The 13,501-nt window shown below is 37.3% G+C and overlaps 1 protein-coding gene across 1 annotated transcript; it reads left to right on the top strand.

Annotated features, from left to right (window-relative positions):
- Window positions 1-5,160: 5,160 nt before the first annotated feature.
- On the top strand, window positions 5,161-10,404 carry LOC113642934. Its single transcript, XM_027146766.2, has 6 exons — window positions 5,161-5,382; window positions 5,740-5,839; window positions 8,235-8,355; window positions 8,459-8,553; window positions 8,910-9,735; window positions 9,819-10,404. Exons 1-6 carry the CDS (start codon window positions 5,378-5,380, stop codon window positions 9,968-9,970), a joined length of 1,299 nt encoding a protein of 432 aa, XP_027002567.2. The 5' UTR covers window positions 5,161-5,377; the 3' UTR covers window positions 9,971-10,404.
- The last annotated feature ends 3,097 nt before the right edge of the window (window positions 10,405-13,501 follow it).

Genomic DNA, 13,501 nt, shown 5'->3' with positions numbered 1-13,501 from the left:
TTTTTTTCACTGCCTAAGCTAAAGGTTTGTATTTTATATTTGCATACAAAAAACCTATAGAACTGAATATAATCAATGTGCTAATGTCAGGTTAGCATAAATAGGTAGAGAACATTTGTATATCTTTCTCTAATGGAGGCTTAATATAGTCAAATTGGGTGGGGGGGCTACTGATATGGAAATATATAGATATATATATATATTATATATATAAATAAATACATAAATATATAGATAGATAGATAGATAGATAGATAGATAGATAGATAGATAGATAGATAGATAGATAGATAGATAGATAGATAGATAGATAATAGGGTCAGCCATGATACTGCACCACAGAAGCAGAGAGGGTCAAGGGCCCAACAATGGCAGCTGGGCAGTGCTGGGGTTGAACCTCAACCTTCCAATGAACAACCCAATACGTCAAACTTATCAAGACACTATGGAGAAATACACATACTTGCCACATTATTAGGGTCAACTTTACTCCAGCTCATTGAAGCATTTAATCAGCCAATCAAGTGACAGCAGTGCAATCCATAAAATCATGCAGATACAGGTCACAATCGAGTGGTGGTGTTCTTTGCAGTCTAGATCACAGCACATTTACCAGGCCCTGTGGCTGCAAATCAAGTACAAAATCATCACCACCCTGTTTCACAACTGGTGTGAGGTGTTTGTGGTGATACGCTGTTTACTTTTCATTGAATGTAGCAATGAGCTTGATAAACAAACAACTCCCCATTCATCTCAACAGGACCTCGTCCAAGACCTTTTGTGATTTGTTCAGATGTTGTCATATTTTTTGCGGAATACCTTCAGACATGCTCAGTCTTTTTCTGTTTTTGATCTATTTGTAAATGATTCCTTTTTACTGTAGAATTTAAAATTGTTTGATTGCCTTATAAACCTTACCAGATTGATAAGCAGCAACAGGTGCTTATCTAAGGTTAAGTTCAACAATCCGATAATTTGATTTCATTCACAGTTCAATTTTACAGGAAATGTGCAAGCTTTGTGGTTAGCTTTTTTTGTATCACACACACACACACACACATCCAATACATAATACAAATATATATATATATATATATATATATATATATATATATATATATATATATATATATATATATATATAGTTAATAAAATGTATGTATTGTTTATATAACTACTATGAATTACTCTCTAACCCTGTAACTGTAAATTTAATGAACTAAATTCTACATTTAAATACTTTAACTATTGCTGTTCATAGTTTAGCATTTACCTATTTATGATTGAAATTATCATAGTGTAGTTTATTTAGGGTAAGCTACAATGATACTGATAGTGTTATACCTGTCAACTTTGACATTTAGTGCTATCTAGTCCTGTACCCTGATCTTTGTGAGCCAGTGCACACAGAGTGGGATGTTTTGTTCACACCTTTATACCACGTCCTGTTCAGGCAGCATGCAGAAATTTTTATGTACATGAACTTGCATGGAAATAACACTACACAAGCATATGTGTGATCTCATCTATTTATGTGGACAAAATTAAACATTTGGCTGGTCCCCATGAACAAAATTGATGGGGTATTTTTACATAAACTGCATTAGCTAACTTTGTATACCACAAGAAGGAAGTGTGTGCGTATTCCATTAAAAACATAGTTATAGATTAATGAAGAGATCAACATTACCAAGCTGCTTAATTTGAAAATGTCCTAAATAGAAAAAAAAGGTTGTTAAAGCTTTTCTTCTCCGCACTTGCATGGTAACATACATGGCTTTTCTATGTCAAACCCACACACATGCAGGTGGCGTCATAATAATACAGGTTATAATTTACAAGCACTTCAAATATTGACTCATTTTGTCTAAAGAAAAGTTACATATTTTCAATAAATTGCCTGAAGTTGAGCATGTGTGCTGCAGTACATGAGTAGTTCAAAGGTAAAGACTCTCGTGTTACACAGACCACAGTCAAGAATATTTCAGTAACACTGCGTTCCTTCCAGCTGCAGGCTCATGGGATTAAAGCAGTGCTTCTGCGTGGTGTATGCTAAGGAACCGAAAACAGGAACACTTTGGTATCTCTGTTTCATTTGTATCACTGTTTTAACTAAAGCAAAAATAACAAACAAAACACTATGATATTTTATCTCAGCTTGATGTATGTGATAATGACATTTCTGATACTTTGATTATTTTACACATTGTCATGACACTATTCCTATCATGGTAAACTTATTTTTACAAAAGAAGGAAATGAAAACCACTCACTTCCTTGATGCTTTAGATAAAAATACTATATCATCAGAAACTGATTCTCTGATATACACCTTTTTTTTGTACAGGGTTTCGATTTTGTTGTGATACTCCTGTTCCTGTGTATGTCTTTCAATGTCAAACTTACTTTGCAAGTCCAGAATTCTATCAACGGGGTGGGGGTGGGGGTCCATTAAAAAGAACAAGGATTATAAGTTACATACTAAAGGTACAAACATGTCCCCTTCATGATACCACTCTAGCGACAACGGAAATGAGAGTTTTTTAGGCATTTATCTCTGAGAGTGCAGAAGTTCTAAGCATAGTGTATGGTGCAATGTAAGTCTGTTGTGGTTCACACCTGTATGAGCAGTGATATGTATTTTTCACAGATGCTCTACAGAGAAGCTTTACATGTAAATGAAAGGCTTATGAACCTATGTGGTTTTCTTGTGCATATGCAGGGAAGTCACTGCTGACAGGAAAAGGGTTTTTATGTGCCCTTTAAAACTTCACCTGGTCCCTCTTTGAGAGGAATTGTGCATAGTTTCACTATAACACTTCTCTTAAGAAGGCCATAAAGGGACAGACTACAAGATAAAATGCTCAGGAAGTAAAGAAACAGCATGTGATAGACATTTTGAAGGCTGCTCGTTCAGGAAGTCCAGACAAATATAATACAAGTTCTGGACTTGCTTAGAAAGCAACCAAACATTTGTTACTATAGACCACTTCCTTTTACCTTTAATGATACAAAACCTCATTCACTATAGTGAGAATTCGCAAAGAGGTTTTTCTTGAAACACTCAAGAAATCAGACGTCATCAGTGTTAAACAGAAGTATTACAGTACCTTCCTTTTCCAAAAATTCCAAAAAGATCATGTTTAAAGGAACATCGTATTCACAATGAGTATTAAATCTAAAGCTCTGTGCTAGTTTATAGAAACAGCTAACATTGTGTGCTTAAAGATGAAATATGAAAAATAAAACAGGAGTTTTAAATGACTAAATTTGCACTGTGGATTCAAATGCAGTAGATATTTTCCAAGAAGTTATATCGAGTACATGTAGGTAGACATGTAAAAGGAAAGACCATGGGAATTTACTTATGTTATATAAAAGACTTGTTACGTGTCAGTGCAACTTCGCATGTGTTCCCTCTACTTTTTGTTCTTTTGTGTGTTGCTCTGCTGTCGTTGACTCCCTGTGCTCAGCTATAGGTGGACAAATAGATTAATCATAACAAAAAGCCAACCAGAAGGAGTGGAGACTACTGTTTATAAGCAGCACACAGAATTAAGCCCTGGAGAGGGGGACACCTTTGCTAGTCTCTGTCAGCCTTGCTAGCCAATAATACAAAATCAAACTGTCACATACACTGACATGCTTAGCCACAGCCCTTCCCCACACTTCTCTACCATAATTCTGCACTAAACCCTATTTAACCCACTTCCCTTTGAGTCTGTATTCAGAAGAATCAGTCTGTTAAAGGCGGATGGAAATTACTATTTTGGACATTGCAGTAACTAAAATATTATTCATTAAATCAATAAATATGATGATGTGGTATAACCATCATTATATAAACAAAAAAAGATAAAGTTCCTTTTTTTGTTTTTGTTTTTGTTTTTTAAGTTTAAGTATAGTTTTAAAATGATGCTAATTTTCTCGTTACAAATCTGTATAAAGGATTTAGTGTTAAATTAAATATTACAGTTCTAACATTTTTTTATAAGCTTTTTAAAGTGCATAACTCTAAAACTTGCTGTATTCTGCCTAGCATTCAGAAACATGCCCCATGAGACTGCATGTGAATGATGTGGTTATGAAACATTCACCAAAAGTGTGACCACAATCTACTAACAGATTAATGGCAGCAGAAAGGATCTTGTATCTCTTTAAACTCAAAGGATTAGCTCTATGTTGCAAAATCATCATGCATTATTATAAACGCAAATGTCACATCCTATTCTTTCAAACAAGTCTCTATAGCGCAAGACATTACTTCCTGCACTGAAAAGTGCTGACATCTAGTGGACAAAATGTAAAGCTGTGCATCAGATTTTAGTTAGGTTACACAACGCTATTGAGTAGTTCATGCAATCGCGTTTGATTGTTTCAAGGTGACTGAAAGACTACAATAACTCAGATATCCACTCTGTACAATAGTGGTAAGCAGAAAAGCGTTTCTCAAATTTAGGATTTCTACTGAGGCACACTGATGGTAGGGTGAGAATTTGTCAATAACAGCATGAATCCATTGACCAACCTGCCTTGTATGTACAGTCCAGGCTGGTGGAGGTGGTGTAATGGTATGGGAAAGGTTTTCTTTGCACACTTTAGACATCCATCATCAATTATATGCCACAGTCTATTTGAGTATTGCTGTTGATTATGGGCATCACTTCATGGTCACACTTTATCGTCTTCTAATGGTTACTTGAACATGATATGGACCAAGTCACAAAGCTAAAGTCTGTCATACTTGACAATGAGTTCAGTGATTTGTCACTGGATCTAAATCCAATAGGTCACCTTTTGGTGAGATGTGGTAGAACTCTGCAGGAATTATTATTATTATTATTATTATTATTATTATTATTATTATTATTATTATTATTATTATTATTATTATTATTATTATAGCAACATCAGCACCAGCTTGCATAAACATTCAATTTCAAACACCTAATAACTTGTAATGCCACCATCAGCTGGTCATTACCATTAATATTGCAACCTTTAAGCATCGCCTAGATTGTACGTTGTCTTTAGAAATCCTAGATAGTTTATTCCCCACGGTGGGGAACAAGTTGAATCCATCAGGATCGGGTGTTAAATTGACCGTGTAAAAATATATCAGCATTTTCTTATCACAGGCTCTGTGTACTTTATGCTCAGGTGCTTTGTGGGATTTGGGAAATGTTTATTTACCCTTTTCCAGTTTCATATCTACACGTGCCTTTTTGTTTACGTAAACTCTTCATACACGTGCACTGTGATGGGTTTGAGCTCTGGAACGTTTGAACGCTGTCGTCATTGTGACGTCATGGGAACTCGTTCTAAAGAACGCAATTGAAGTCGAGATTAGACGGAATAAACAAAACACAGCGAAAGGATGAGGTATGAATGGCTTTGTTGTTATCTTCACCTTCACTAAGAATCCAGTAGACAACATATCTTTCTGTATTTCTGAAAAATAAAAACGTATTAATCTGTATATTGAGACGTTAGTCCATTCAGGCCAAGTTACTTTATTTATATAGCATGTTCATAAAGATAAATACACCTGTAAATCATATCAGCTGAATCTGAACAATTACAAATGACTAAAGTCAGTAAAGATATTCATGGCAAAACAAAATAACCTTTAAAACCTATTTAAAAGACTTTAGTGGTTAGGTAATGATGCAAAAAAAAAACGTGTGAAGTGATGTATGTTAAGAAGTTTTAACTTGACATAGTTTTTGTATTTTAAAGCACAACAGAAGAAACAGTAATGTCGTTTGCTCCAGACTCAAGGAGCAGTCCAACAAGGAAAGATTTCTCTCAGCAAACCGCAGAAGCTGAGGAAGTTCTGGTAAGATGTTTATAAAAGTATTTTATTAGTTGATGCATGCTTTATATTGTTAGATATATTTCTATTTTTGAAGTACGTTACATTGTCGATGCCATAGTGCTAGATAGTGTAATAGTTTACAGCACATGTGTCAATTACAAGGCCCGTGAGCCAAACACAGCCCGTCATGACTTTTAATTAGGCCCACCAACAAATTCTGGTCATCATTGTAATGTGGCCCGTGCTCTGTTTAAATATACATCTATGACAATTACAATATTGAGACGCAGGTGGCGCTGCCGCGCTTCACTCAACTCAGAGAATAAGCGAATAACTAAACAACGTAAATGCTATCTGAGGTGGGCCAGGTGACTAGCACAATGTCTAAAAAAAAGAAAAGTGGACAGTGAATATCGGCAATTCCAACCAAGATGGGAAACAGAGTATTTATTCTGTGAATACAAAGAAAAGCCAATGTGTCTCATATGGCAAGAGGCACTCACGGTTTTTAAAGACTATAATATTAGGAGGCATTTTGAAACAAAACATGATCAGTATGGAAGCATGGATACGGATCAGCAGGTGCTTAAAGTCAAAGAACTAAAACACAAACTTCAGCTTCAGCAAAACATGTTTTCTCGCATGCTGTCAGAATTCAGGAGCTGTGAAGGCAAGCTTCATAATTGCAGAGGAGATACTGTAGCAAGAGCATGCAGGCCGTTCTCCAAGGGAAAATTTATTAAAAACTGATTTGAAAAGGTATGTGGTATTGTGTGCCCCGGCAAAAAACAAGCCTTTGCTAACATCAGCCTTTCCCGAAATACCATTGATTGTCGGGTGGATGAGCTGGGATCCGACTTACAAATCCAGCTAAAGGAAAAGGCTAAGGACTTTGTTCCCTATTCATTGGCTATAGATGAGAGTGCAGACCGGACGGACACTGCCCAGATCTCTGTATTCATTCGAGGGGTAGATGCTGTTTTCCATCACAGAGGAACTTTTGGATTTAAGAGCGATTCATGGGACAACATCTGGACAGGACATTTTCTCACAGGTGGAGCAATGCATCAGCAACGTGGAACTGTAGTGGAATAAACTTGTTGCCCTGACAAATGATGGTGCGTCTGCGATGTGGGGGGTGGGGGGTGGGGGGTCCGTGGTTTGGTACAAGAAAGACACACAGGAGAAAACGTCACTGCCTACCACTGCATCATTCACCAGGAAGCCCTTTGTGGAAGTGCTAGGAATGGGGCATGTAATGGCAGTTGTGAACAAAACAGTAAACTTTATTCGTTCGTGGGGTTTGAATCACCGGCAGTTCAGATCACTTTTGGAGGAGGAAAACTGTGTGCATGAGGATCTCCCATACCACACAGAGGTGTTGCAAAGATTTTATGATACCCGCAGTGAGATTGCTCGTTTCATGGAAAGCAAACAAAAGGCTATCCCCGAGCTTGAGGATGAAAAAACGCTGTGATTTGTGATTTTTGTGTGACATAATGGATCACCTAAATAGCCTTAATGTAAAACTCCAGGTTCGAAAGCAGCTGATCACTGAAATGAGAGACTCAGTATAGGCATTTCAAATGAAACTGCGTCTGTGGGAGAGCCAGATGCGCCACGGCAACCTGTCACTTTCCTGTTTTTCAGTCAGTCAGTGAGGCAGTCACCATCCCGTTCCCGACTGAAGTGTATGCCGACAAACTGAATACACTGAAAGTGGAATTCAGCAGGAGATTTGCTGATTTTGAAAGACAGAAAATCAACTTTGACTTGTTCCCAAATCCGTTTGCAGTTGATGCTGACACTGCGCCTGTGCACTTGCAGTTGGAACTCATCGAATTGCAATGTAATACTCATCTAAAGACCTAGTACCAGTCAATTGGGGCAGCTGAGTTTGCACTTCTACTCCCTGAATCAATGCCACATCTACGCCTTAACGTTGCACGCATCATGTCTATGTTTGGGAGCACCTACACGTGTGAGCAGATGTTCTCTATATTGAAGTTGACCAAAACATCCCACAGATCCCGCCTCACAGACCAGCATCTGGTCTCCGTAATGAAAGTGGCTATAGCAAAGGACATTAATCCTAAAATAGATGAGATTGTTTCTAAGAAAAGATGCAGGGTGTCAGGGTGTAAGAGTTAAAAATGCCTAATTTCTTATGTTTGGCATTTACTGTAGCATTTGTTATAGTTATATCTATCATTCGTTGATCAAACAGTTTTCTCAAATTGAAATAGTTTCTAAATGAATGTTTGAAGCTTACTATTTAAGCAAGCTACTGTTTTAAAGTATTGTATTAAGTACTGTTTCAAAGTACTGTTTTAAAGTAGGCTACTATTGCAAAGTACTGTTCTCACCATTTATATATAAAGGAATTTTGAGTGTACAGTTTGTATTTTCATTTTAGGCACACGGGAAAAATAGCTTGCATGCCACCAAAATAGAGAGCATTCAACTGCCTTCCATTAGCACCATCAAATCAACTGCTCCTATAATAATTGTAGAAGAGCTTGAACGAGCAGGTGCCGGTAAGTTATGAAATATTACATTTTATCAGCGCATGTTGACTTGTATACATGTCATGCACTTAATGCACAAAAACTAATTGCATGTTCTATATGTAATTGAAAGTACTTTCAGCAAAGATCCCTGAGAAACCAAAACTTCTCCCAAGGAGGCAGAGAACGGAGCCAAATAGAATTTCCCCAGTCAAGACAGATGATCAGGTAAGAAAAACATTAAATGAACCTCAGGGACTTATTCTGTACTTCTTTAAGTAAATGTGTGTGTTAACAAGTTTGATTCAACTCTGAATAGGACAAGTTTCAATGAGTTTTCATCATAAATGTAAAAATGTACAAAAATACAGAAGCTGTATTTGTATTTAAGAATTTGTTAATTAATCATGATGCACATGACATTAATATGCGAAACAGGTCATTTGTGAATTGTTTAATTTAGAAGCAGTGAAACTAAGAAGAAGGGCTTCATGTCATGATTTATAATGGATTTATAATGGATACATTCTTTGATTATCTGCATTAGTCTAAGCTATTTCTTTGCTCTTTGCTTTTCCAAAAAGTTGTCTGACATCATGGAACCAGCAAAGAGCACACACATGAAGAAATATTCAGCAGCACATGAGGGGAAGGTAACATTCAACCTTGCGGAGAATATGTACTTCAGCGATACAGAGGACAGTTGTTATTCTCCCGAGGCTTCAGTTATTGAGGTATCTCAAATAAGAGCCGACATTACTGATGCTGTCCTGGAATACGTCACCTCTACATCATTCAAGAATCAGCTCAGTCTGCGGATTATTAACGACATTGATGCTAATATAGCAAAAGCCGTGTCCCAGGTTCAGAGGAAAGAGCATGCCCAAAGATTCGCTACAGCAAAAGATAGGGAAGAATACCTCTCCCAGGAGCAACAATCAAGCAACATTCTGTCCACACCTGGGTTTAGTGAGGGTATTGCTTCTGTGATTGGCTTTGCACTGATGGAAGTAAGAGAAGACATGAAAAATAATTTTACAAGCCAGTCACACGAACTTAGAACAGAATCACCATCAGCATGCAACTTTGTAAATGAAATAGTGGGCAATGTCTTTGACAGCATGCTTGAATCCTTGTTACCCATGAATGATGATCACTGTCATCCGAACTGGGATGTTAGCACTAATGAGGATTCTAGCATGACTGATAATCTTTTTATTCACGAGTCTGATGCAGTGATTGAGAATGACCCTCTGACCTCAAGAGTTGAATCTGACACGGATTTGGCTGAAAGCGTTCTTGAGGTCGTTGCTTCTTCTGAGGAAACCATTCCTTCTGACATTACCTCTCAAGGGGTTCACCAGGAACATGCTAAGCCTGTCCCTTCACCACCTTCTGGTGATAAGCCAAGTAAGGGAATCTTCAAATTTTTTAAAATCTAAAATTTTAAAGACTAATTTATAACTGTTATTTATTTCCTGTCCAAATTTTAGATGCCAAAAGAGTATGTGCCAGGAGAAGGGTACGCTTTGAAAAAGCCAGTTCTTGTCCAGACATTGTAAGAAGTGGCATACCTGATCAGTCTCAACAAAAAGAGAGTGAAGTCAAGCATAGCCATTCTCTAACTGGCATAGACAGGCTGTGAGGAAGGGATCATGAGACCTTAACAAATACACTGACCACAGAGAGACTAGCATCAACCAGTCAGCTCCAAGAACCATCAACCTAAACTTCTGACCTAAACTGATATTCTGTCACCATTTTCCACACTGCCAATATTCATGCATAAAACAAGAAACATACTGTAGCAACATAAACATAGGTTAAATAAATACAGCTAAACTAAAATATAAAAAAGAAATGTTGTTTCTTTCTTTCCCAAGAATTAATGGGAAAAAAATCATTATTTTGATAAGAGAGTATGATAATTGTGAGGAAAGAACATGTCATAAATCTTAATCTTACACTGTAAAAACGTCCTGTAAAATTACAGTAACATACCGGCAGCAGGATTTCCAACTGTTTAATGTCATTTGGTGTCTACACTATATTCTGAATTAAAGTTTTTTATTGTTTTAATAGAATACTCTAAACATGCATTTTTATCATGACACACACACATACTGAAGGTATAACATCTATGAAATTACTGACATTTAAATAGTCTTTTTAGGCTAAAAAAAACCACAAGTAAGGGATTTTAAGAAATGTTTAGAGGGTATAATATTTCAATTAAATATTTAACTAACAAAATGAAAACCCAGTAACAGTCTCAGAGCAGAAAGACAGTCTGCGATGCCAAAAAAGTGAAATAGCAAATGGGAAATTGCTATTGAGATTAAAATATGGCAGGGTCATACCTCAAAAGACAGGAAATTCAATTGCAAATGAACTTTAGTTTTTCATTTCAACTTCGACTTCAACTTTGCATACCTTGTGCAAACAGTTTTCATTTGTGTTTGAATTATGTCACAGTTTACTACAAGAAGTACGAAACGCAATTGCAAATATAATTTGCAATTATATTTATATTCCCCGACACTACTATGCACCCCATACTCGTTCCCAAGCAAGATGCAGGATAAGTGGCATTAAGCCTTCAAGAGAGATTCCCTCAAATGGAGAGAGGTGATTGCAAATATAATTTGCAATTCCTTTTGAATTTTGTCTGCAAAATCACTCCATATAAATACTTATAATTTAACCTTTTCAGGTTTTGCACACCAGATGAACTTTCTAAGCAGAGTTTGAGATTGTCACAGTAATTCGTGTCATCTCCAGGTTTGCATATACTATTTAAGTCTATTTAGATGGAAAGCCAACTATGACCCTATTTGCACTCAGGCAAATCTTGCACTCTCACTTTCAAGAAAAAAATTCAACCGTACTTTATGAGCAACTTACCTCTGAATGCCAAGGTAACAAAGAGACACTACAGAAATTCCTCATGCGTGTTCTTGACCTGCACCAGAAAATCGTTTTTGCATCCCAAGAAGACGATGCAGGCTATCAAGATACAGTATAGGTGTATCAAGATCATATTCTAACATGCTGACAGAACTAAAAGAACAGAACTGATGTAGCTTCACTCAAAACACTTAGTGCTGAAATAGCTCACATCAGGGAATCCTTACAGCAACCAGGCTTGGCCTTAATGTCCTTATCCTGCACAGTATTGGTCTATATTGCAACCATATTTGTCATCACCAGACACCAACCAAATGAGAGCGAATACTCAGTTTTAAACTGAGTATATGCCCCAGCAATACTATGCAACCCATACTCGTTCCCAAGGAAGATGCAGGATCCGTGGCATTAAGCCTTCGAGAGAGTCTTTCAAATGGAGAGTGGTTACTTCCATGGGACGGAATAACCGGATCCACAGACCAGTCCGAAAGATGTGCAGCCTGTGAAAGAACAGTGAAGCAAATAAAGCAGTGTTCAAAATGTAAAAAGACACTGTAAGACATGCCAAACTCACAATTGGATTGAACACAAGCAAACTTGTATAAACTCAGATGCCAGATTCCTACCCGACAATGAGTGTCCACGCCCCCTGCAGCACCCAAGTTAACCAGCATTCCCCTGTCACATAAATAGTTTAAAGACAGTGTCTTGTTGAATGTTACCTGCATGGCCATAGAATTCAAGCATTGTGGTACACTGGCTCTCATGTACAGTATGTATCATCAATGAATTGTGGAAACAGGAATACTTATTAGAAGTTCCATTGTGAAATGTTTCCAACTTTCTTGAGCCTTCAAATAATTTGAACCTTGTGGCAGTCTTACATTGGATACAGTATGTTGAAGTGACTTTCAGTCTAGCATCACAGACACCACACCAGTCTGAACTTGTTATTCCCAGACTCAACTTGTTATTCCCAGCAAGGGGCCAAAATCTCTTACCCTATCACAGGATTCAATATGATAGAGCAAATTGCCAACTGGCCAGGATATCAGTCCTGTATACGAATGCAAACTGTCTGGAATAAAACCAAGAGTGAAGCAGCTCAAAATATACAGCCTAAAAACAAGATGCCTGTTTCAAGTGGGGAAAACAAACATAAATCAGGATGGTATCTGCCAAACCACTCCTATTTGTGCACAGTTGGTCCTTCCAGCAAAATATAAAGGGACAGTTTTGGGAGAATGTCACGAAGGAATGGGCCATCGAGCTACAGATCATATTCTTTTCCTCATCCGTGAACGTTTCTTTTGGCCATATACAGTACAGACCAAAAGTTTGGACACACCTTCTCATTCAAAGAGTTTTCTTTATTTTCATGACTATGAAAATTGTAGATTCACACTGAATGTATCAAAACTATGAATTAACACATGTGGAATTATATACGTACATAACAAAAAAGCGTGAAACAACTGAAAATATGTCATATTCTAGGTTCTTCGGGTTTTTTTTTTGCTTTGATTACTGCTTTGCACACTCTTGGCATTCTCTTGATGAGCTTCAAGATGTAGTCACCTGAAATGGTCTTCCAACAGTCTTGAAGGAGTTCCCAGAGATGCTTAGCATTTGTTTGGCTCTTTTGCCTTCACGCTGCGGTCCAGCTCACCCCAAACCATCTCGATTGGGTTCAGGCCCGGTGACTGTGGAGGCCAGGTCATCTGGCGCAGCACCCCATCACTCTCCTTCATAGTCAAATAGCCCTTACACAGCCTGGAGGTGTGTTTGGGGTCATTGTCCTGTTGAAAAGGTGGTGTGTCCAAACTTTTGGAAGGTGTGTCCAAACTTTTGGTCTGTACTGTATGTCAAGTCAAGTCAAGAAGCTTCATTTCAACCATATATACTGTAGCTGTTGCAGTACACAGTGAAATGAGACAATTCTCCAGGACCATGGTGCTACAGACTGGTGCATGCTACATGGTGCATGCAGACAGACATCAAGCATTACGTCACAAAACAAGCAGATGCCTCAAACAGAAATTGTCTTTGGTGTGCTGAGAAGAAGCATAAATATAAGAAACAAAGTTATAAAAATTGTATAAAAAAACAAATAAATAAATGAATGAATGAATGAATGAATAAATAAATAAATGAATAAATAAATAAATAAAGAGAAAGATTTACCAAAAAAAACAAGCAATTGTATGTAAACAAGAATAGAGACATGAATTGTACACTAATTCAGGATGTGCAAAGTGGCCAGTGCAAA

The sequence above is a fragment of the Tachysurus fulvidraco genome, chromosome 3 (assembly GCF_022655615.1).
Source record: "Tachysurus fulvidraco isolate hzauxx_2018 chromosome 3, HZAU_PFXX_2.0, whole genome shotgun sequence".
NCBI classification, from domain to species: domain Eukaryota; kingdom Metazoa; phylum Chordata; class Actinopteri; order Siluriformes; family Bagridae; genus Tachysurus; species Tachysurus fulvidraco.
Note: the sequence above shows the minus strand (reverse complement) of the source record. Positions and strands in the feature narration are given on the sequence as shown.